A 23,395-nucleotide genomic window follows, 5' to 3' on the forward strand; every position below is an offset into this window, starting at 1 on the left:
CCCGCTGAATCAGAATCTGCATTTCAGCACAAACCCCAGGGGATTCCTACCCGTGTTGAAGCTTAACAAGCACCTGGGTTTCTAAGCAACATTCCCCTGCACTTCTGTGGATAGTATTTGTACCTCAAATGTGGCATGCATCACATCCCATCTGGTGTGGAGTCTGTGCCTGTGGTTGCTTTCCCTGCCAGGCTGTGACCTCCTAGAAGGTAGGGGCTGAGCGTGTGAATAGCTCTGGCTCTTTTACAGCACCGAGCTCAGTGACAGGAAGCAGACCTCGGTTCCAGTCCCCATTCCATCTATGACCTCTCTGTGTTGTATCATTTGTGAGCAGATTTTCAATCTTTCCAAGGGACTCACCCCAAATCTAACCGTTCAGTAGAAGATGGTGGCAGGCGTCTGTACCTAGTTTATTTACGGGCTTCATCTACTGGAGAAGGCACGCGATGGGTGGAAGGAGGAAGACGGTTACCAACTCCAAAGTGGACGATGCCCAGGGTATATCAGGAATTTGGGCTGTAGTTGCCCCAACTGCTGCTGTAAGGCTTTTCCAGATGTTTCCAGTTTTGCCTAAAGTTCCTATTAGCATCAAAAGCAAGCCAATATCATCATGAGAGAAGCATGACAAGGTCTCTGTGCTCTGCAAATGTCTTCTGAAGCTCAGGCCACAGATGGGGTAGTGAGGAACACATTGCTAGGGCCTGGGCAGATTCTGAGGCTCAGGAAGGGTACACAGGGACATGGAAGTCAGGGGTACTGCTGTAATCTTCACTCAGAAAGCCTGAGCTCAGCCCGGGTGCGGTGGCTCACGCCTGTAATCCTAGCACTCTGGGAGGCTGAGGCGGGAGGATTGCTTGAGCTTTGGAGTTAGAGACCAGCCTGAGCAAAAGCGAGACCCCATCTCCACTAAAAAACAGAAAAATTAGCCAGGTGTGGTGGTACGCGCCTGTAGTCCCAGCTACTTGGGAGGCTGAGGCAGAAGGATTGCTTGAGCCCAGGAGTTTGAGGTTGCAGTGAGCTATGATGATGCTACTGCACTGTACCTGGGGCAACAGAGCCAGACTCTGTCTCACACACACAAAAAAAGCCTAAGCTAAAGATCTATCCCCCACCCAGAGGGACCCGGCCTAGAGTCCTCAAAGGCCCCACAGCCAGCTGTGGAGAGGGAATAGCAGGGAGTTTGGGAAGAGATGAGCAAAGAGTAGGGAAGAAACATTTCTACATGGTGCGGAAGTAACACCTGCTGAAGCCAAACCATTTATCAACCATTGTGCACGTGCAACTCTGGGGTGGGGGTGGGGTTAGATCCGTGTTGATCTGGTATTTGTCAATTCAGAAAAGGCTGGGACCTTCGGATGGGAGGGAAGGAACTGGAAGTGAAGGTCTGCCAGCCCACTGTCTAAAACATGACACCTCGGGTCCTCGGCCCTGAGGTGTTTCTACAAGAGGTTTGTCAATACAGATTCTTAGGATCATACTCCATTAGGCTCCCCCAATAGCCAGTTGTTATTAATAGCTGCTTATTAATTTGCAGAAGAATTCTTCCTCTTATCCCTACTACTCCACTCAGAGTTCAGTATTTTTCTTCATTTTAGTCTTTATTTTTTCTCAATTCAGACAGTGTAGTGCTTTCTCTTCATTCTCCTGCACCGTGTTCACGGCAATGCTGGCCGCTGTTCCGTCAGCAGAACTACGAAAGCAAAAGGCAACAGAATGTGAGATGTTTGTCTGCATCACCCAAGGAGGCTGTGGGGGAACGTGAAAAAGGGGGGCGGGTCTGGAGCTACACAGAGTCCAGATTCCAGCTCTGCCATTATTAGCTGTGTGACGGTGACCAAATCACTCACCTGTAAAATGCAAGCATCACGCCTCGAATTGTATCAGGTAATAAATGAATAGTAATCATGTCAGGCATGTGGTGGGCTCTCAATTTATGGTTGAGAACATCACTGTGACTATTATTCATCACTTGGTTAGACTTTAGGTCTCCCACATGGCAACTGTCACTATCTGAAAATGTCAGAAGCTGTGTAGTTGCCTCCTCTGCTGAGTCCTGTCTCTCCAAGTAATAGCAAGGAAGGAGGAGGAGCAGGGTTTAGAGAATGCAGAATGTCCTTTTCCCGACAGTAACAATCACAAGGGCTACCATTAATTGAGCATTTACTCTGTGCTGGGCAGTATTAATGTGTGTTAACTCATTCCATCCTTACAATCACCCTATGAAGTAGGCACTAGTATCAGTCTCATTTTTATAGGTAAGGAAGCAGCTCAGAGAAGTTAAATGACTTGCCCAAACTCCCAAAATACTAGTAACTAACACACTGAAAATAGTAAGAATAGTGGTTTTCATGTATCAGGCATGTCTGTGCTTAGGGCTTTTGTTGTATGGTTGTACAAGTCGTTGACTGCACAAAAGAGCCTAGCCAAAGGGGCAAGTTGGGTGGAAACTCAGGCTATGCTGTTTGCTCTGTAGCCTGGCACAAGCCTATGTGTTCCTGGAGGAAGGGACATCTTTTTCTAATTCGACAAAGATGGCATATGAGCCGTCAGAGGCCTTGTTAATGCATTATGTGTATTACCCTCTCTAATCCTCAAAACAGCTCTGTGGGCTAGACATTTTTTTTTATTTCAGCATATTATGGGGGTACAGACGTTTAGGTTACGTATGTTGCCCTTGCCGCCCTTCCCCCCTCCCCCCGAAGTCCGAGTTTCAAATATGTCCATCCTTTGGGTGGTGCACCTTGCACTTTTTTTTTTTTTATTATTCCAGGGTATTGTGAGGGTACATGTGGGCTAGATATTAATACCCCCATTTTACAGATAAGGAAACCCAGGCATAGTGCATTTAGGTCACTTAGCTAAGTCACTGTGAAAAGGGGTAAAGCTAGGATTTCAGCCTGTGCCAAAGCCCATGCTCTAAACCACTAGGTCACTATGCTAACTCCATCCCTAAGTGATTGCAAAGTGAATGAAGAAAAAATATATAATCATCTGGCTTTTACCTTAAAAAATATGTAAGTTCTATTGAAGCCCCCAGTAAGAAAAATAAATTTGTCTTTCAGTGCTCCAAACTGCGACTTTGTCTTGTTATTTAACTATTTCTAGAGCCCAATTTCCTCATCCAAAAGTGAGAATAATATTATAAAAGGGGGCTAGGTGCGGTGGCTCATGCTTATAATCCCAGAACTTTGGGAGGCTGAGGCAGGAGGATTGCTTGAGTCCAGGAGTTCGAGACCAGCCTGGGCAATACAGCAAGACCCCATTTCTACAAAAACATTTTAAAAAGCAGCTTGGTGTGGTAGCGCATGCCTGTAGTCCTAGCTACTCTGGCGTCTGAGGCAGAAGGGTCACTTAAGCCCAAGAGTTCAAAGCTGCAGTGAGTTATGATGGTACCACTGTACTCCTGCATGAGCAACAGAGCTAGCTAGACCCTGTCTCTAAAAAAAAAAAAAAAAAAATCTATCTCTATAGATATATATAAATATATATAAAATCTATATATATCTATATATATTATAAAGGAACAGTTCTTGCAGTTGTTTGCAATGTGTGTGCAGACGTAATAATCCTCACATCAACCCTGGGAGGAAGGCATTATCATTACCCTTTTGCTCAAGGACGCAAGTGACGTGCTTAGAGTCACACAGTGAGTGGGGCAGAATGGGACCTGAAATCAGGGCTCTCCACTTGATGTTGGACCCTTTTCTACGTGTCTTAGTACTTTTAGGACACCTGCAGCCTGCCTGGTGGCCCAGACATCACAAGGGCACGTGCAAGTCAGATGGCAACTGGAAACTGACATAAGTCACATGACCAGAAGACGACCTGGCAGGGAGGAACACTCTGGGAGGAGTCTCTGCTTGGCTCCATGCCCCAAAACAAAACCTCTGCCTTTACAGGAGCTGGGCCATTACCTTGGGCATTATAAGGCTTTTCCAGAGCTGCCTTAGATGACCTGGTGGCATTAGGGGGCAACGCCCCTCTGACAAGGTTCAGCCTTCCTGTCTCTCATCCCTGGCTGTGGCCAGGTTCAAAGGAAATACCAGCTGTGAAAGCACTTTGCAAAGAGGCGTAGCCCAAATGCAGAGTGTTATTGTTTTTCCTCCCCTCTGTGGATCTCAGGAAGCCAATTCCAACTGTGCTGAAATGACAGACTTGCCTATACTGTGACAAAATGTGGGCTGCTGCCCCCACACCAGTTTGGTGCCCTTCCAAAATTAAAACACGCACACTCTCTCCTCACCTCCCCAACAACCACCCACCACTGCCTATGGCTCTGCAGGCCTACTCTGTGCAGGCTGGCAAGCCCCCAGCCCCACGCACGAGGCCTCTTCTGGGCTGTGGGTATACTACTCCTCATGCGGGGCAGGGTCTGTGGTTGACAGGGGACGGGGAAAGACACAGGCACACAGACCTTCCAGCGATTGCCACATTCATTGCATAAGACAAAGGTAGTCATGGGCTCATCAGCGCTCCTTGTTTGCACCTGAGAGAGAGAAAAGACCCACTCATGAAATCATTTCCCTGCTCTAGCACCTGCTATGGCTCCCACTGTCTTTAGGAGTAGGTCCAAATCCCACAGGTTGGCACCGATATTCCCACCCCACCTTGGCAATTCGCTTCGCTTATCACTGAGAACTCGGTAATGTACACTTTCCTCTCTGGCAGTCCATCAGCTCACTCCCAGTATCTCACTGGCTTAACTTGACCTTTGCACATTCACTCTTGTTGATCCTTTGCAATTGATCTCTCTTGCCTCAAAACTCATCTTCTACGGGAAGTGTTCTCTAACTCACCCTGAACACACCCTGCTGGACAGACTCACTGTCAGAACTCGAGTGAGCTGGAAGCTCCTTAGAGATCATCTGGTTCATCATCCTTACTTTATGCGTGCAAGAACTGAGGCCCTGAGAGAAAAGGCACTTGAGGATCACAGGGACTACTTAATAAAGTGTTTTCTAGCTTCTCATCGCCCTCACCTCATCATTCAGGTATAGGAACTGGATTTCTCACAGCAAAGCCCTGGCATGACCACATTTAACAGCTGCTGTTCTGATTTTCCAAGGCCAGCCCTGGTTGGCCGTGACATGTAGCAAGTCATTACTGTGCTGACATTCAGCTCTGAATGCTGTCAGCTGGGAATCTGTGGTGTGGGAGGAACCACTCCCACCTTCCACTAATGAGTGAGCCCAGCAGCCTGCCATGAAGACACAGCCTTGTCACTGCAAAGCGGTGACACCTGAGAAAGGGTATCAGTGCGGCTTCTCTGTGGGAGAGACACTGGCTAATGGGCAGTTGACTCTGGAAGGAGGCAGGGCACAGGAAGCACATCACTCCGCATGGAACCGTGCTTGGCTGGGAGAGAGCAGGAACGTGCACAAACATCCCTGAATCAGAATTCTCCCAGGGAGGCCTCCACCATGGCAAGGCTGTATTTCTGCTGCAGCCACAGCAAGCAGAGGGAGGAATGAATAGAGCTCTAGAATGACTAGACAACAATTAGAATCCAAGAATATTGGCGCTCCAGGGGCATACCATGTGCAATTTTCTGAAAATTATAGGAAACAGGAGGCCACTATCTGGTTTTAAGGGAAGGAGCCCTCATGGCTTCTGAGGCTCCCCATCCCAGGGCAGTGGTCTCCACCCTTAGGACTCAGGACTAGCCCCTTAGGCTTTACTGACCGAGTTAGCTGGGCTGCAGGCAGAAGGGTCTGAATCTGGGTTTATTACTATCTCTGCCACTGGCCTGCTCTGCCACCTTGGGCAAAGCTGCAAAGCCCGTCTACCCCTTATCTGGGCCTCAGTTTCCCTGTGTGTAGAGCAAGGGAGCTGAGTTTCACATGGCTAAGTTCTCTTCGAACCATCTGTGACTCTACAGCAATTCTGTGCTCTGTGAGTCTGGCTCTTCTTAGTCCCACTTCAGGGCAGGCCAGAACACACTGGCCAAGCCTCACAGACACATAGCTGGGTGATTCCAAAGTCAGGAGAACATTTTCTAGCTACAGGTGCACAGGTTCGTGTACCAAGGCTTGCCCTTCTCTCTGCAGCCTGCGGAGTTTTAGCCCTTGTTCCCCTCTGGCTCTTCCCTAAGCTTCTCTCGGTTCCTCACCTCCATGCCCCTGTGGCCTCCTCCACCGCACTGTCCCTACCTGGTTGTAGGTGCAGTTCTTCTTCTTGCATTTGCTGCACTGGAAGAGGTCAGTGGTGGTGCCGCCAGTCTTGGCCATCTGGTGCTCACGGATGGCCTCCTGGGTCATGGCGTTCCTCAATTCCCTCAGCTCGTCACTGGCCATTTCCTGGAGAGAAACAAGTCTGCCCTTCAGAGTTCGGGAGCCCCAGGGGCCCTGCTCCACACCCAGTTTCTAGAGAGCTTGAACAGAGGAGGAGGGAACATGCTGGATTGAGTGGCAGGAGATGGAGGGAGGCCTGGCCTCCTGGTCCTGCCCCGGCTGGAAGAAAGCTGTACCTGAAGAGTCCTCATTCCACCCATGGCTGGAAGGTCAAACCTAGGGGCTCTGGCTGGGCCCAGGTGAGTAAGGCACGTCCAGGATAGCGGCAGGCAGACAGCCTCTGCCCAGGATCAGCACTCTGCGCACGCGCCTTCAGATCTGGTGCTCGCCCTGCTGCCAAGACCTTGGCCCGAAACCTCCTGCTTGACCTGGCTCGACCACTGCCCACCTGATCTGTGATGCTCCCCTTATCCTTCCAGTCTGGCCTTGACCCAATGCCCATTTGAGCTGTGATCCCTGCCCAGCCATCTGCTTAGTGGGAACTTTGTCTCAACTCTCCACGACTTGCCGCTGCTACCCCCACCTCAGCAGAACCCTGCAGCTCCTGGGCTCACACACACTGCTCACCTGTGAGCATGCACTGCAGAACATGTCTCCTGCCTCCCGCCAGCTCGCTGTCGACGTTCCGTGTCTGATTACCCAGGCCCTTCCCTTTCATCTCCCTGGCCCTTTGACTCCCCTTAAGCCTCTGCCAGAGGAGAGCAGAGAGGGGGACGCTCAAATTGGAGAGACTCTAGTTAAGGGTTGGCGGGCAGGGAGGAGGATGGCTAAAGCCACCGTTAAAATGAGGATTTCGTCTGGCTAAACATTTCAATTGTTGCTGTCTGTCCTGACTCCTTAAACCACGGAGAACAGTGTTGGCACAAAGGTCAAATCGCTTTAGAGTGCTGACCTTGCATTATAATCACTTAGACTGCTTGATAAAATGCAGATTCTCACGAACGGGAAAGGTTAAGAGCAGGCCCAGGAATATGCATTTTTATTAGTGCCCCCAAGTTATCCTGGTGCACGCTAACGTTTAAGTCCTAGCATGCTAAATTCGAGGGCTAGGTCCTAACCAATGGCAGAGGTATGTTAGTAAAACAAGTCAACTGAAGGCCATGTAAATAAAAAGCAGCTGACTGTAATCTGGGGGTGAGGAGATTTTCCTGAGCACAATGCATTCGTTCACTCAACATTTATTGGATGCTAATTTATTGAATGCCTTTAACTGCAATGGTGTGCTGGTAAGCCGGCTTTGCCTGTGGGGGTGCCTGCTCTGTAGCATTTGTCAACTTGCACGGTATAAATGCTCCCACTATGGCCAATTTCAAGCTACTGATGTGATATAACTGAAAGCAGAATTGGGAAGAGCTACGCGTAATCAGCTCTCTTGAGCTGGCGGGAGCAGGCTCAAGCACACCACTGCCTCTGAGCCCAAAGGGTTCGGATATGAAGACTTGGTTCCTGCCCCCGGGTTTTACAAGCATTTACACAGGACCACAAGAGAGGGAAGGACGTGCTAAAGCAAAGGCCTACAGGTGCAGGGGAAAGCACAGAGGACGGTGGCTAGGTGTTTGGGGTTAGCGTGGGTCATGAAGAAGCTAATACCCTAACCAGTCTTGAAAGACAGGAGTTCCCAAGGAGGAGGGCACATTCCAGACAAATAGAGTAGCAGGTGCAAAAGATCACAGGACAAGAATAGCAAGTCTGGGGAAGAGTATTCGAGGTGGGTTCAAGCTGAGGAGCGTGGGAGAACGCGGCTGGAGATCAGATTGTGGAAGGAGGGTCTTGGGTGCCAGCTAAGAGACAGAACAGAGAAGTCTATCCATTCACCCACCAACCCATTCACCCATCTCTGCCCTGCCTCATTTAGACTGAGGCAGCATCAAAGACACATGGAGTAAGTGCGAGCATATGGAAAATAAGGTGAAAAATGAGGGAAATGAGAGTAGGGGGTGACCCGGATCTTCGTGTTGTGTAACTGGTAGGGAAGGACACCAGCTGTGAACTCGACGCACGCTCGTTGAGCCCTGCGATGCGCCAGGCACTGTTGTCAGCGCTGGGCGGACAGTGAACGGACAAGAGCCCCCTCCTCACGGGGCCCCCTCACTCAACAGCGCTAATAGATATCTCAGACACGTCTGGGTAGGGAGGGAAAGAGAGAAGGGGGAAGAATGAAGGAGTCAGGTGAAGAAGGAAAGATATAAAAAGAGAGTGGGGTATAGGGATGCGGAGGGGCATCCATCCACCTCTGCCCCGTGGGCTGCCGTCTGCCTCCGGAGCCGCAGCACGGCGGGCAGCCCGATCCCCAGCTGCGCTTTTTCCTTCTGGACCAAAAACTGTCCTGTATTTTTTATAGAAACTTCCTGCCTGGGGCAAAAAGTGAGCCAGGATGAAGGTCTCCTTGGTGTTCACGTGTTGAAATCCTAACCCCAGGAGGTGAGGTCTTTGGGTGGCGATTAAGTCATGAGGGTGAGGGCAGAGCCCTTAGGCATGAAACTCGTGCCCTCCTACTAAGGGCCTGAGAAAGACCCCTTACTCCTTCCGCCACGTGCAGTTACGGTGAGAAGATGGCTGTCCAGGAGGAAGTGGGCCCTCGCCAGACACTAAAGCCCAAATCTGACAGCGCCCTGATCTCGGACTGTCCAGCCGACAGAACTGTGAGAAATAAATGGCTGTTGTTTATAAGCCGCCCGGTCTGTGGCATTTTTGTTTAGCAACCTGAACTGGCACGCTGCAAAGCCGAGCCGCAGTTATAACTCCGGGCATACGTTGCTATTTGCCTGAAAAGATCAGATACTTTAGACAGAAAGATAACCCTGGCCCACCTGTGCCAAGGTCCCCATTTTACCTAAAGCCAGGGCTCTTTGTTGTTTATTTTTGGTATTTAAGGAAAGCAGTGACCCTCTCCTCAGAAAAATGTACATACACTACGTAACACACACACACACACACACACATGCAAAACACTGAACACACCTCACACATCATGCACACTCCACACACATACACCAAAGTTCACATGGTATATACACCGCACACACGTGTATATACCACACACAGTCCACGCATACACGCCGCACACACACTCCACACGCCGTACACGCCGCACAATTAATGCGTGTCCATTGCTGTGCTGGGATCCTGCGGTCCAGAGCGCCGTGGGAGGCTGGGCTGGCTCCGGGTGAGAAGCTCCCTGGCTCAGTCTGCCGAGTCACAGCCACCGCCTCTCAGACCCCGCACAGCGGGAGGGCCTGGGCTCCCTGCACCCCCTCACCTCTGCGGTCATCTTGGCAATGAGCCCCGCGGAGATGGCCCCGCTGAGCACATTCCGCCTCAGGCCGGGGTTCCTGGGGTCCTTGAGGTTGCTGATTCGGCTGCGCACGCGGTTCCGGTACTTCATGTCCGTGCTCTTGAGCTCTTGGTAGATATGTGACATGGTCAAGGGCCAGCCAGCCGCTCGTGGAGGGCCACAGGATGCGAGCCTTGCCCTGAAGCCCAAGGAGCCCCAGGGCCGTCTCTTCCTCTCCCTGGACTTCTACAGGGGTCAGGACCCTTTGTGACCTCTGACCCCCCAAGTGGGCCCTCACTTGGGTACATGGGGTCAGCCGAGTATCACAGACGGGAAACAACCTCTGAGGTAAGATCAGATCGTAGCAAGCACTGTGGCATCAGGAACCCCGGGAACAGGCACCCTGGGTTTGCCGGAACCTCTTGTGTGAGCTCGGGTGAGTCACATGACCTCTCTGTGCCTCAGTTTCCTTGTTTATAAAACACAGGGCTGTGACGAGGATTCAGTGAGCTAAGCCACATGATGCACTAGCTTGGTGTCTGGGACACATCAAGTGCGCAACATTTACAGGCCATTAGGATGATGACAATGATGAAGATAACACCTAGTTGGGAAGGGTCCCTCCCTGGAGGTTGCGAGTCCAGCTGTCAGAGGAAAAGATTAAGAGCCACGTGTTTAAGGCTCTAAGAAGTGTGGTACTGAAGAAATCATTGAGCTTTGTTTAATTTGGTGTTCCCAGTATATTTGATCATATAGCCCTGCCCCTCCCCCTTTCCCCTAGAATACCTAGGACCGTCCATCCCACAGAACCCATGCTGGGAAGGGCTGGGCAGAGTTACTTCTCCCAGTAATAGATGAGGCAGCTGAGGCTTAGAAAGGGTGCGGGCCCTTGCTCAAGGTCACAGGGCAAATTCCCGGCAGAGACTGGGCTGGAAGCCAGACCCCCTCCCAAAGGTAATGCTCTCCCCACTCATCCCGCAGGAAGTCACCCCTGGCCACCGACCACAGTGAGTTCCTGTCCAAACACTCCATCCCAGACAGGCCTCCCTCACCCCCAGGCAGGCGTCCGAGCCTCCCACTCCTCCACCCTCTGGAGGAGCGCAGGGAACACAGCCTCATTCTCTTGGTCTCCCGAGCCAAGCAGAATCGGGAAGACAAAGCCGCTGCTGGGAAAAACCATACACAAGAGAGAGAACGTGGGAAATGGAAAGAGATGACTTGCTAGAAGTGGTAGGAAGGAAGGTGGTATTATTTCTTTTTTCTGTTGTTGTTGTTTTAAGGTTGTTTGTCCAATAAAAGCGTGAAAAGCAAAGAGTGTGCCGCAATGCATGTGAAAACCAAAAAATGTGTTCAAAAACACGTGTTCATTCGGGATTCCTGGAGTGTGTTGCTGTGTGGGGAGAGCAGGCTGGCGATATTTTCATCAGCCTCTTCCTGAGGTCTCCATTTCCCGAGACCACAGCAGATGCGGGGTCACCAAGCCCTCGGAGGAGGTCACGCATGCCCCAAGGCTGCAATGTCAGAACAGAATTGCTCCAAAGAGGACGGATCTTTTTTGGGACGGATCTTTTTTGGGACACGGCAGTCAAGCCCCCAGATTTATCGTCCCCCTTGACCTCCCGGCAGCTAAGAACAAAGAGCGAAGGAGCTTGATGCAGCTTTCATTTCCTCTCCTTTAGAAGAGGGACGTTCCTTCATGGAGGACGTGAGTGAGGAGGCAAGGCCAGGTGTGGAATTATGCACTAGACCACCCACTTTTGTTTCAAACTGGGCTTGAAGGCAGATGGGGCTGCTTGAAGGGACTACTGTTCAGGAGAAAATGACAATCAAGTTTGGGATAGTCCTAATACTTTGTGCTCTGTGTTCCTGAATTAATAAGAAATCACGAAAATGTACTTTCTGAGGTGTTGGGTGGCGCAGGACTTGCTGAGGTATTGCTGATGCATCATTAAATGATGGTGGACGGAAACGACCAGAAAGTGTTGCAGGGTGTCAGGGTGGCCTCCGGCAGGAGATGGAAACGGCCACATTTGTTGTCTGCAGATTGGCCCCAGCTCTCCCGCACAGACCCAGCTGAGCTCCCAGCTAGAACCCAGGAGACCTCAAAAGGGTCACACGCACCTCGGCGTGACACTTAGACTCTGTCCCCTGATTCTGTTCCCCTCCCTCCACACCTCTTTATCTCTGACATGCAAACCTTTGTCTCCAGTGAAAGAAATTCCATGATTTCATTCAGTGGGGGTGCAGTGGGGAGGGAGTTTTTTCTCCTGAGCCTAAGATCTCTTGGTGTGGTGGATCTATATCACGGTGACGGTCACCTCCTCTGTCTATAGAAGGCCCCTTTCAGATGAGAAGAGGGTGGAGGGGTACACGGAAAGGGTTCACTATATGGAATTCAAAGACCAAGGTTTCCAGTCCAGCTCTGACACCCAGTAGTTCCCAAGCCTCAGTTTCCTCATCTGCAAAATGGGAACAACAGCCCCTGCCTCACAGAGATTGCTGTGATGTTAACAGAGATAGGAAGTGTCAGCTGCCCAGCACAGTGCCTGGTGTATATTTGAGAGTAAAAAATGGGAGCTGTTAACATCAGAGGATGGAAGAGGGGAGAGGCTGAGCGTGAGAAATGCTATCTGTTCTGTCTACTCTGAGCCAGGAGGCAACGACTTGATCAACGGAGACACACTGTGATATGGCCTGTCTGGCACAGCTGTTGAGTCCTCAGGTTTTAGAGTCATACTTTCCGGGTTCAAATCCCAGCTCTGCCACTACTCTTAGCTATATGAGCTTTGGCAAGTGACTTAACCTCTCTGAGCCTCAGCGACCTCACCTATAAAACTGGAGAGATCAGGGGACCTACCTTTTGGAGTTGTTCTCAACTCTGAATGGGGTACTGCTCATTTTCAGGTTTTGCTAGCAGGTGTGAAACGTAATAATAAATGTTAGCTAGGATTAAGAGCTCTAATTCAGGGGCAGAGCGGGGGCTGTTCCCAGAGCCCTTCCCGCTCCCCTCTGCCCTCCCCCACTGTCCCAGGTCCCTTGCACTCGGCAGGTCTGCTGCTGGACAGTCCAGGCACCCATAGACCTGGCACAGTTCAAGGATATGGTCTTCGATTTCTGATGCCATCTTGTCACAGTTGACTCCATAGTCCTTGTAATCGTCTAAGGGAGATTAGGAAATACAGGCATCAGCCAGATGCAACCTTGGCAATGAAGCCTGCTTGTACTTCAGGACTACCGTGCTCCTGAAGCAGCCCCAGGGCGCTGAGAAAAATGGAACCTCACCTGCCCTTGGTGCGAGCGAAAAGGGACCCTTTCCCTCCCCCGTCCCAGGCCCAGGCCCTCTCACCGTCTGCCTTCAGGGCTGCTGACAGCATCTCCACACACTTGTCCCGGACAGAGTCCCCTGTGAGATAGCAGGGCGCCAGGAGGCAGATGGAGGGGGCAAACGTGGGGGTCGAGGGGCTGCTGGGGGTCTTGGGGGTCTCCGCTTTCGATTTGCTGCTGTTTGATCTGAGGACGACAGTAATAGACATTTTGATAATGCAGATAAAGCATTTATTGAGCACCGTTCTAGATGTTTTTCTGAACGACTCCTTTAATCCTCATAACAACCCTATGACGTAGGTACTATTTTAGGCACTTGCCATGGATCATCTCATTTAATCCTCATAACAACCCCTTGAGGTCAACACTATTCTTAACCCCATTTGAGAGATGCATTTTAAAGTGTATCACAGAGAAAGAGGTCTTTAAGGGTGCACTTGATTCAGGTCACACAACAGCAAACCTGTAGAAACAGAATTCAGACCCAAGCAGTTGAACTCCAGTACCCAGTGTCTTAACCGTACTGTAACACCACCAATAATTATATTGCAATCTTATGCGCTGTGCTAGCTGCTCTCTCTATATGCTCTCATAAACATGTGAACCATTTATTTACTCATTCAATGAGTAAATATTTATTTATTTATTTTTAAAATTTTATTTTATTTTATTTTGTAGAGACGGGGGTCTCACTATGTTGCCCAGGCTGGTCTTGAACTCCTGGCCTCAAGTGATCCTCCCTCCTTGGCCTCCCAAAGTGCTGGGATTACAGGTGTGAGCCACTGTGCCCGGCATAGGGAGTTACTGTTTATGGAGTTTCAGACTGGAAAGATGAAACAGTTCATCTGTGGGGTGGATGGCGGTGATGGCTGCAGAACAATGTGAATGTACTTAATACCACTCAACTATACACTGAAAAATGGTTAAAATGGGTAAATATTACGTTATGCTTATTTTACCACAATAAAAAAATCTATACAGTAAGTTCAATGAATAAGAGTAGCCAGGAAGCCTGAAATATACAAGGATAGCTAATTTATTCTATATATTTGGGTAAATCTTAATCCATCTGAAATGATAGAATATCTGTTTTCTTATGCTGTAAATGAAAGGTTAAAATGGCAAATTTTGTTACATCTATTTACCACAATAGAAAAATAGTAAAAAAGAATGAAATACTGATACATGCAACCAAAAACACCAGGCTGAGGCTCAGACTCCAACTGTTACTGACCCGTCCTTGGTCCTTGTGAAGCGGGTACTGGTGACACAGTGACAGGTGTCGCCCAGCATCCCTGCGGTTGCCTGTGCCAACCGGCCTCACGATGCCATGACTTACATGTGGCCCCAGGGAGGTACAAGGGTCACGCTACAGTGCAATTCAGTCCAAAACATTCAGCAAGGGATGGAGAGGCAGAGCTGGCCACTCAGGAGTTGATGGGAGAATGCATTCTTGGCAGAAACACGTGGGAGCGTGGATTCCATAGTTTGCATGGGCAATGTTGAGCGGCTCAGGGCGGCTGGGGCGTGAGGGCGAGGGAGCTTCTGATTGGAGAGAAAGGATCTGGCCAGACTCTGGGGCTTGTGAAGGATGCTAATAACAAAAGCCACCATGTACCATGTGCTCGCTGTCTATTCTTCTTGATAACCCTGGGAGTCATGAGTTACTCGCCCCCTTTTATAGATGAAGGAAGGGAGCCTTGGAGAAGTAAAGGGACTGTGATAGTTGTGCAAGTCCCCCCCTGCCCCCCGGCCCTTTCCAAGCTGTTTCTGCACTGCTCTTGGGGCAGGGGCCAGGCAGTCCGGAAGTTTCTGCTTTCATTCCTCCACGCTTCTCGCCTTCTCTTTCAGTAACACAGCAGGATCTGCCAGCCAGCTCCCACACCTCTGCTCAGAAAAAAACTGATTCATCAGAGTAGAAAAATTAGGGTTCCCTCCTGGAGTGAAATTAAGACTCACTCTAGGGTCTTACTACACTAAGCCCTGCCTTGTGCAAGGGCTCAAAGGGCTGCTGAGTTTCATAATTCCAAGGGGCACCATTCACACCGGTATGTGGGTATCTCCTGGAGTTGTACAGTACACAGCCTGGGCAGCTGTGCTGGGCAGCCTTGGGGCCTGGATCCACAGCTGCTTCTCACGTTCACTTTCAGGCTATAGATGCACCACTTTCTTTCAGGAAGAAGAGGATGCTGGGCTTCTGACAAAGTCTTCCAGGCCCAAGGAGTTGTGTCTGAGAGTGAGGCTGACTGAGTAGCCCAGGCTTCCCAGTATCAAAAACCTGGAGTTACAAGAGAATCCCATCCAACATCCTGCTAGCACTTCTCAGTGTGAACTCTGCCAGTGACCTCCTCGTCTCCCAACTCTTGCAGTCTGGGCTGACCTTGGATCCCCTCTGTCACCACAGACCCTGGACCTCGGGGATTTTTGTGTTCTCTTGGAGCCCTGAGGTTCCTCAAAGGTGAGGTGGGTTGGGGATGGCAGGCTCTGCTCTTATAAGGTTTACATTTTGAATTTCTAAAAATTTTGTCCAAAGGGATTCATTTCCTAGTTTTTATTTATTTTTAATGCAGTTTGAAACTTACTGTCCCAGACTAACTTAGCCTCGATTCTACCCAACCCTGCCTGACAACTGGGTGGCCTGGCAGCAGGGCAGGGGGACAGGGAAGCTGAGATCTAAGCAGATCTGTCTGGGAGAGTCAGATTTCAGCAGGAGGGAAAGGTCTGGGCGAGGAACGGCTGGGAAGGATATGAACTGGGGGGCTGCGTGAATGGATCTCCCTGCCCCAAGCCTGGTCCTGGCCACGGGAGTCCCGTCTGCACAGTCACGACAGCCCCAAAGCTGTTTTCTCCCTTCCTCTTGCCCCTTTTCAATTCATCTGCCACAAGGCAGACAGAGGGACCTCTCAAAAATTCACAGCTGATCAAGTCACTCCCCTCTTTTGACCAATTATTTCCAGCATAAAGTCAAATCCTCACCATGGCCTCACCAAATCCTCCATGCCTGGCCCCTGCCCCACCCCTTCTGACTTAACCTCATGCCATGCTCCCCCCATGGCTCGCTGAAGCCCCCCATTTTACAAATCTCTCTTCCTTAAACACACGCATCCTTCCCACGGCTGTGCCTTTGCCCTGGCTGGTCCCTCCTCCTGCAATGCTCTTCCTCCTCCTGGTCTCAGCTCACATGCCACGTCCTGAGGGAGGCCCTCCCTGGCCACCTCGGCCAAGGCAGTCTGTCCCTGTCCCTGCCCCATGACTCTCTAGGACATCACCTGATTTCTTTCCTCTCCAGCACTTACCAAACCAAGTCTGTAATTAACTTGTTTATGTGTTTATAAACATCGTCTGCCTCCATCTCCAGATTACAGACTCCAGAGCATGGGGACCCTGCCGCTGGTTCAGCACTGCATGCCAGCACCGCTGACGGCGCTCTGGGTAGGCCCTCGAAACAGCTTTGTTGAATGAGTAAGTGAGTGAATGAATACACGATGAATTGAGGGACTGATCACAAAGAGATAAAAGGCACACTTAGGGGGTCCAGACAGAGCTGAGTTGTGGGGACAGGAAGGGCCTCTTTGGAAGGTCAGTGGCCCCACTCTCTGGGGGCTCTGTCTCTGAGCCAGCATCTGTCCACTCCCATGACTGCAGCCAACCCCTCTCCTGCAGCTGGGCGGTGCCTCACTGACCTGTGTGCCCTGTCACACATCCTCAGCGGCTGTGACTCGCCAGAAGAAAACCGCTGGGGGAGGCTATCGCGTGCCGCTTTAAAGGAGGCATAGCAAACAGCAGTAATAACAGTGGTCGTTTCTGGAATGCCTACACTGAAGTGAGATATTCATTAAGAACCCAGGCTCCAGGGCCAAACTCCCAGGTTCAAAGCCTGATACCAGTACTTTGTAGCTATGTGACCTTGGGTGAGTTCCTCAACCGCTAGGTGCCTCAGTTTTCTCACAAGTAAAATGGGAATAACAGTTGTACCCATCTCATGGGGTTGCTAAAAGGATTAAAGCACCTAAGAGAATTCCAGTGACAAAGCATTAGGCGTTTACATAGATAAACACACTGCATGTTTTACTACGAAGTATTATGCATTTATTGAGCACTTACATGGTTTGGGAACAATGCCAGGCATCTCACCGCCTTGTTTGATTCTCACAACGACCTTCAGAAGAGGCTGTCATTATCCCCATTTTACAAATCACTAGACTGAGGCTCAGAGAGCTGAACTGACTTGTCTGAGGTCATCCATCCAACTAGCAAACGCTGGAGTCAGACCACAAACCTGTCTGTCTGACTTTCCAATTCTTTTTGACACAATTCACTGTGTCTCTAAAAGAGAGTTTTCCAGAGTCCTCTTACCTGAGCGAGGCTAGGCTGCTTGGAGCACTTTTTCCTACCTTCCTGGCAGGGCACACCCAGCCCCGGTCCCTCCTGCTTGGCCAGGAGCTGGCTGGCTGGCTGGAGTTTGTGTCTGGGCGGCATTTCGGGCAAACACGCTCATTTTGCTTTCAATGCACACGACTGGGAACTGCGCCAAATTGCAGAGAGGGAATCATTGGCCAGGGTGGGGCTGGGGGGTTGGATTTATCAGCAATTTCCTTCTGCTCCCTAGACGTGCCAGCGCCAACCTTTAGACAATCCTCCTGCCCCAGGTCTGAGCGGAGGTATCTGGAGGCCCGGCTCGCTGCTCCTGAGCGCCACCTCGAGGGAACTTCAGTTACTGCACCGGCAAACCTCAAATAATTCTGACAGCCCAGGTTAGGGACAGCTCATAGGTAACATGCAACCTTCTTCCCTGTCATCATGGTGGCCTTGGTGGTCTGTTTTCTGGCACTCCAGCTACAGTTCCCAGAGCATCACGCTCACCCTCACCGCCACACCTTTGCATGTGCCATTCTCTCTGCTTGAGATGCCTCTCCTGGCTTGTCTGCCAAACTCTTATTCATCTGTCAATCCTCATCTCGAATCCTCTCTTCCATGAAGTCTCCCTTGGCTTCATATTGAGACCCTCTTCCTACGTTCCCATTGTGTGTTACGTCTACCCCCTTCTAAAAACAAGCATTTCGGCGTCTGCCTCTGCGCTAGCGGTTAGCTCCGTGAAGGCAGAGATCATGGGTTTCAATCTTTGCCTGGCCTAACAGGTCACAAACGGGGGGACTACAAATTAGTTTTGTCTGCCCTGTGTCATAGAAAAATATCACTATGTTGCTGATATTTAAAATTGGGAATTTCATATGAAAATCTAGACGTCTGGCTTTTCTTTACAAAATTGGAAGACATGGAACACTTGGCCTGCATTTCCACACAGCAACGTCAGCTGGGGCTGGGTGGGGCTGCCCGCTTCAGGCAGGCATGGCTCTCTGGTTTGCCGTGGTCTCCGCCAGTCAGCCGGTGTGCGCATACGCCCTTGACCCCCGGAGGATGCTGAGTTTGCAAGGAGGTGCTCAACAGGTGTGCTTGCCAAGTGAATGCGTGAAGGAATGGAAGCGGAAAGTGCAATACAGAGGGGAAGAGTGCAGGAAACAGTCTGGGAAGGAGATAAGTTTACGAGACTTGCTGTGTCCCTCTTGGTTGCTCACCCCCAGCACTGAACCATCAGGAAGTGGCACAACCACTGGAAGGACAGACATTCTGTCTAACTGACCTTCAGAAAGAGAATGCATTACGGGAAGGAGCCAGGAGGCTTCAAGGCCACGAAGGCAAAGTCAGGAGAGGAGTCTGGAGGTATAAACCCCGACACAGATGCTGACTGTTTTTATCACAGCATCAAACCCAGAACTGACTAGTGGTCAGTGTTTCATCTTGGGATAGGACAATGCTTCATTATGCAGGGCTGTCCTTCAGGTTCTAGGACACTTACCATCTCTGGCTCCTGCCACTAAATGTCAGCAGTGTCCCCCCCGTTTCCACCCCTTAGCTGGACCCAAGTCACAGTGACAACCAAACGGGACTCCACAAATTTCTAAATGACCCCTGTTGAGAACCACTGGTCTAGAAGAAGGATGACACTGGCGCCCCATTCTTGGGCCTCACCCACATTGGACATTGCCACTTGACTGCAGAACTCTTTGCCTCAGAGGCAGGCAATGGCCTCAGATGCCCCCCCGCACCAGCACTCCAGAGAGCCTCCACTCATAGCTGGAGCAGGCCCTCGGCTGCCAAGCTTGAAACAACCTAATTTTCCTGTCCCTACTTTTTGTCCCCAATGGTAGTCTTACTGGTACATTAGGCTTAAAATAACTGTGCAGCTCCCACATACTCTCCCAGAAGCCAACACCCTTCCCATCCCACCAGGGTGCCCCAGAATCCAATACGGCCCCTGCATCCTAATCATTCACCTTAATCCGCAGCTAGACCACTTCCTGGCCTGCCCTGCGCTCCCCTGGACCTCTGGCCTCCGTCCTGGACCACACTGCGCACTCACTCTCTTATCCACCATCTCTCCTTGGCGATCTCATCCCGGTTCTGTGGACGCCAGCTACACACTGATGACACTGCCATTTATATTTCCAGCCCAGACTTTCTTCCTGAACTCCAGCCTCGTATAATCCAACTGCCAATTCTCCTTCTCCACCTGAATGACTAACACACGCCTCGAATCCAACACATCCAAACCTGAACTCTTGATAACTCCAGCCCAAGCCCGACTTACGCAAGCACAGTCTGCCCCAAGCCAACTAGCATCAACTCCATCCTCGCAGACGCTCAAGTGAAAAATCTTGGAATCATCCTTGACTCCTCTTTTCCCTCATACCCACTTCCAATCTGTCAGGAAATCCTGTCAGTTCTTCCTTCAAAATATATCCCGAAGCCACCACTTCTCCCCACCTCCATGGCTCCTCCCCACCTCCATGGCTACCACCCTGGTCTGAGCCACCGTCTCTTGCCTGAATTATCACCGCAGCCTCCTGGCTGGTCGCCCTGCTTCTGACTCTGGCCCCTAAAATCCATTCCGGGCACAGCAGCCGGAGCAATCCTGACAAATTCGGTCACATCCTTCCCACACTCAAGACCCTCCAGTGACTCCTGTTTCCCACACTCTCCCAACCCCTCCCCCTCAATCTGCTCCAGTCCCCAGCCACCCCTCTGTTCACTCCAGGGAATGACTCCAGTATCTGCTTGGCTAACCCCCACACCTCTTTCAAGCTTTTGCCCAAAGGTCACTTCCTTGATGAGGCCCTTCCTGACCACCCCCCGAGCACCCCCTCACTCTCCTCTGTTGTTTTCATAGCACTTGTCACTTTCCAAACCATTGTATGATTTACTTATTACATGTATCACCTGCCTCCCCTGCTAGAATCGAGGCCCCGTGCCTGCAGGGATTTTTGTTTCTTTTGCTCATTTCTGTATCCCTGGCACCTAGAACAGTTTCCAGCATCTAGTAGGCCCTCAATAAATATTTCACGAATAAATGATTCAATGATTTATGCTCCTTTTGGGTAGGCACCCTAACCAGTTCAGCGCAAATCCAGAAAGCCCGCTCCAGGCATAGGCTTTCAAGACCTCCGTCCTCACTGGGTTCAGTCCGACCTTGAGAGTGTTCCCCAGACGGTGACAGGGCAACTGCAACCGCTCTCCAGCCACCCCAGTGGAAGGAGCCATGCTGCCAGTTCAGGGGCTCACTCATTTTTACTGTGTGGGTCCTAGAATTTGGAGGCAACATCATGTAGGAGGTTTCCCCCTTTCTCCCGCCTCTGGCTTCCTCCATTAAAGCAGAGACAGGGACACATGCTAAACAGGACGTTTGGGAGGGAGAAGGCCTGGCTTCCTTTACCTTTCCAATGATGGTCTTCTTGGAGAGGAGGTGGCAGAAGACTTGGAGTCCACAGAGTCTCTCCTGAAATCAGAGAAATTGGTGATGAGACTCTCTCGTAGGTTGGCATCAGGATGGATCCATCCCTGAGAGGGTGGAGGAGAAGACATCCTGGAGAGAGGCCTGCTGGGCTGAGGATAAGGCAGCCCACCTGGAACCCAGATGCCTGGGAGTGGAGCTTGAGGTGGTGCTGGCTGGTCACCCTCACCTACCCTCCACCCGATGAAGCAAGGGCCAAGCATCTAATACATGCCATGTATGTTCCATGTGTTATGTCGTGCAATTACTCATTATTAGTAACTAATTCTCAGCAGGCCCCTCTTCTTGCTGCTAGGCAGGCCTTGGCTTGCTGGAGTCCACGGAGACTGGGTTCCGGGAATTGCCTGTATTCATCCAGAACCAGAGAAACTGAGAGATCAGCTTCAGCCTCTCCAGCAGGCACTTCAGGAGGAGGACAGGAGAAACACATGGGACTTGGAGATAGAAGAGTTGGGCTGAAACAGCAAGTGAAGGCCGGGCACAGTGGCTCACACCTGTAATCCCAGCACTTTGGGAGGCCAAGGTGGGAGGATCCCCTGAGGCCAGGAATTTGAGACCAGCCTGGGCAACATAGTGAGACCTCATCTCTACAAAAAATAATTTTAAAAAAATTAGCTAGGTGTAGTGGCGAGCGCCTGTAGTCCCAGCTACTGGGGAGGATGAGGCAGGAGGATTGCTTGAGCCCAGGAGTTCAAGCCTGCAGTGAGCTATAATCACACCACTGCACTCTCTAGCCTGTGCAGCAGAGCAAGACACCATCTAAAAATAAAAAATAAAAAAAAGCAAATGAAAAAGAGGAGACAAATTAGATGCATACCATGCCTAAAGTAATGCAAGGAAATCAATGCCTAGGAGGAAAAACAGACTGAAAGAAAATATACCCAAATGCTAACCACTGTTATGTTCTCATGATGGGATTAAAGATAAAATCTTTGTTTCCATTTTCCAAAATGCATGTAGCTACATTCTTTTTATGATCTATAATGTAGTTTTTCCTTTTATTGGTTTTATAAAATTAATCTGTAAATTGCAACACTCACTCCATATCTCACTTACCCTGCTCTTTTTTTTTTTTTTTTTTTTTGAGACAGGTCTCACTCTGTCGCCTGGGCTAGAGTGCAGTGGCATCATCATAGGTCACTGCAACCTCCAACTCCTGGATTCAAGCGATCCTCCTGCCTAAGCCTCCCAAGTAGCTGAGACTACAGGTGCACACCACCACACCTGGCTAATTTTTTTTGTATTTTTTGTAGTGATGGGGTCTTGCTATGTTGCCCAGGCTGGTCTCAAACTCCTGGCCCTCAAGCGATCCTCCTGCCTCAGCTTCCCAAAGTGCTAGGATTCCAGGCATGAGCCACCACTCCTCTTGCTCAGGTTGCCACTCTTTTAATTCCATAGCACGTGCTACCTTCTAACATACTATGTAATTTACTTATCATATTTATTATCTGACACTCCCCCCACGTCAATTCCACAAGAGCAGAGTTTGGTGAGGTTTGTTCACACAGTGGACATTGTCTGCAGAGCACATTTCCCTTCGGGCACTCATGCTCTCAATGGTGCGGGACCCAAGGGCTTCCTCCTGCAGTTCCCTGGGACTTCTATCTGGGACTTCTCCCCAGTCCCCCGGGACTTCTCCCCAGAAGTGCTGGGGAGTCACCGACCCCAGGAGCAGCCCTCAACCAGATGCGTGGGAGAGGGGAAGTGAGACCCTCATTCACATGCCCTTCCACTCCCCCTGGGCCCTGGGAGTTCCTCTGCGGGGTTCCTCCCCAGTGCCCCTTCAGAGTGGACAAATGCAGGCAGGACCCCGAAGCCAGAATTCCTGCCCTAGAGGAGGGGAGAGAAGACAGGAGCCTCTAGCCCAGAGAACCACCACCTTCTGGCCCTTCCTCCTTGCTTTTCTTTTTACAATAAATCGGAAATATTCTGTAATTATTGCAAATGATTGTTATGAAAACTATTCAAAAACATGAAAAAATGCTTAGGATATAATAGCAAGATAAATAAAAAGATGACATAATAGTTTGTACATTCTGCCTATAAGAATGGAAAAATTATGTATATAAGTAGACCAGGTCTGGGAGGGAAGAGAAAAAAAATAAAAGCTGCTTCGTCAGATGTGCACAAATAGTTCTCATTCTTATTTTAAATTTCACTTATGTGATTATAGTGTTTGTATAATGAATAATCATCAAGAAGACTAAAATGAAAGGAAGTTCATTAACTGAGCTGAAATAGGACCCCTGCCAATTTGATTCTCCCAGCAGAATGGGGAGACGCCACCTCACTCTCTGTTCAGTCCCAGTGACAGCTTCATTTCAGAGCTCCATGGCTGTGCAAAGTGAGCCAGCATAACAATTTAGCATCCAGGAAAATGTATAGCGCTAGCATAACAATTTAGCGGCCCAGGAAAATGTATACTTCAAATTTTAATAAGAAAATGTAAATGTACATATACATGCTTTTAAAAGACTAGAAAGATACACATCAAAATGTTAACAGTGCTTATTTCTGTTATTTCTTCTTGTGTTTGATTTCCTAAACTTTTTACACTAAATATGGCTTACTATTGAAATGAATAAATATATATATGTGAATAGATTACAAAATAGTATACAGAGTATAATTCCATTGTATTAAAACAAGTGTTTGGCC

General features: G+C 49.9%; 1 protein-coding gene across 1 annotated transcript in view; it reads right to left on the minus strand.

Moving 5' to 3' along the window:
- Positions 1-1,550: 1,550 nt before the first annotated feature.
- TCEA3 (transcription elongation factor A (SII), 3) overlaps positions 1,551-23,395 on the minus strand; it is a 31,604-nt gene continuing 9,759 nt past the window's right edge. Inside the window, exons 5-11 of the mRNA XM_012650872.1 lie at positions 20,660-20,722; positions 12,911-13,074; positions 12,667-12,723; positions 9,550-9,704; positions 6,150-6,296; positions 4,415-4,486; positions 1,551-1,690 (exon numbers count right to left, since the gene is read on the minus strand). Of these exons, the coding sequence (XP_012506326.1) occupies positions 1,682-1,690; positions 4,415-4,486; positions 6,150-6,296; positions 9,550-9,704; positions 12,667-12,723; positions 12,911-13,074; positions 20,660-20,722 (667 nt within the window). The 3' untranslated portion in view covers positions 1,551-1,681. The remainder of the gene's footprint in view (positions 1,691-4,414; positions 4,487-6,149; positions 6,297-9,549; positions 9,705-12,666; positions 12,724-12,910; positions 13,075-20,659; positions 20,723-23,395) is intronic.

The sequence above is a fragment of the Propithecus coquereli genome, unplaced genomic scaffold (assembly GCF_000956105.1).
Source record: "Propithecus coquereli isolate 6110/MARCELLA unplaced genomic scaffold, Pcoq_1.0 Scaffold341, whole genome shotgun sequence".
Taxonomy (NCBI): Eukaryota; Metazoa; Chordata; class Mammalia; order Primates; family Indriidae; genus Propithecus; species Propithecus coquereli.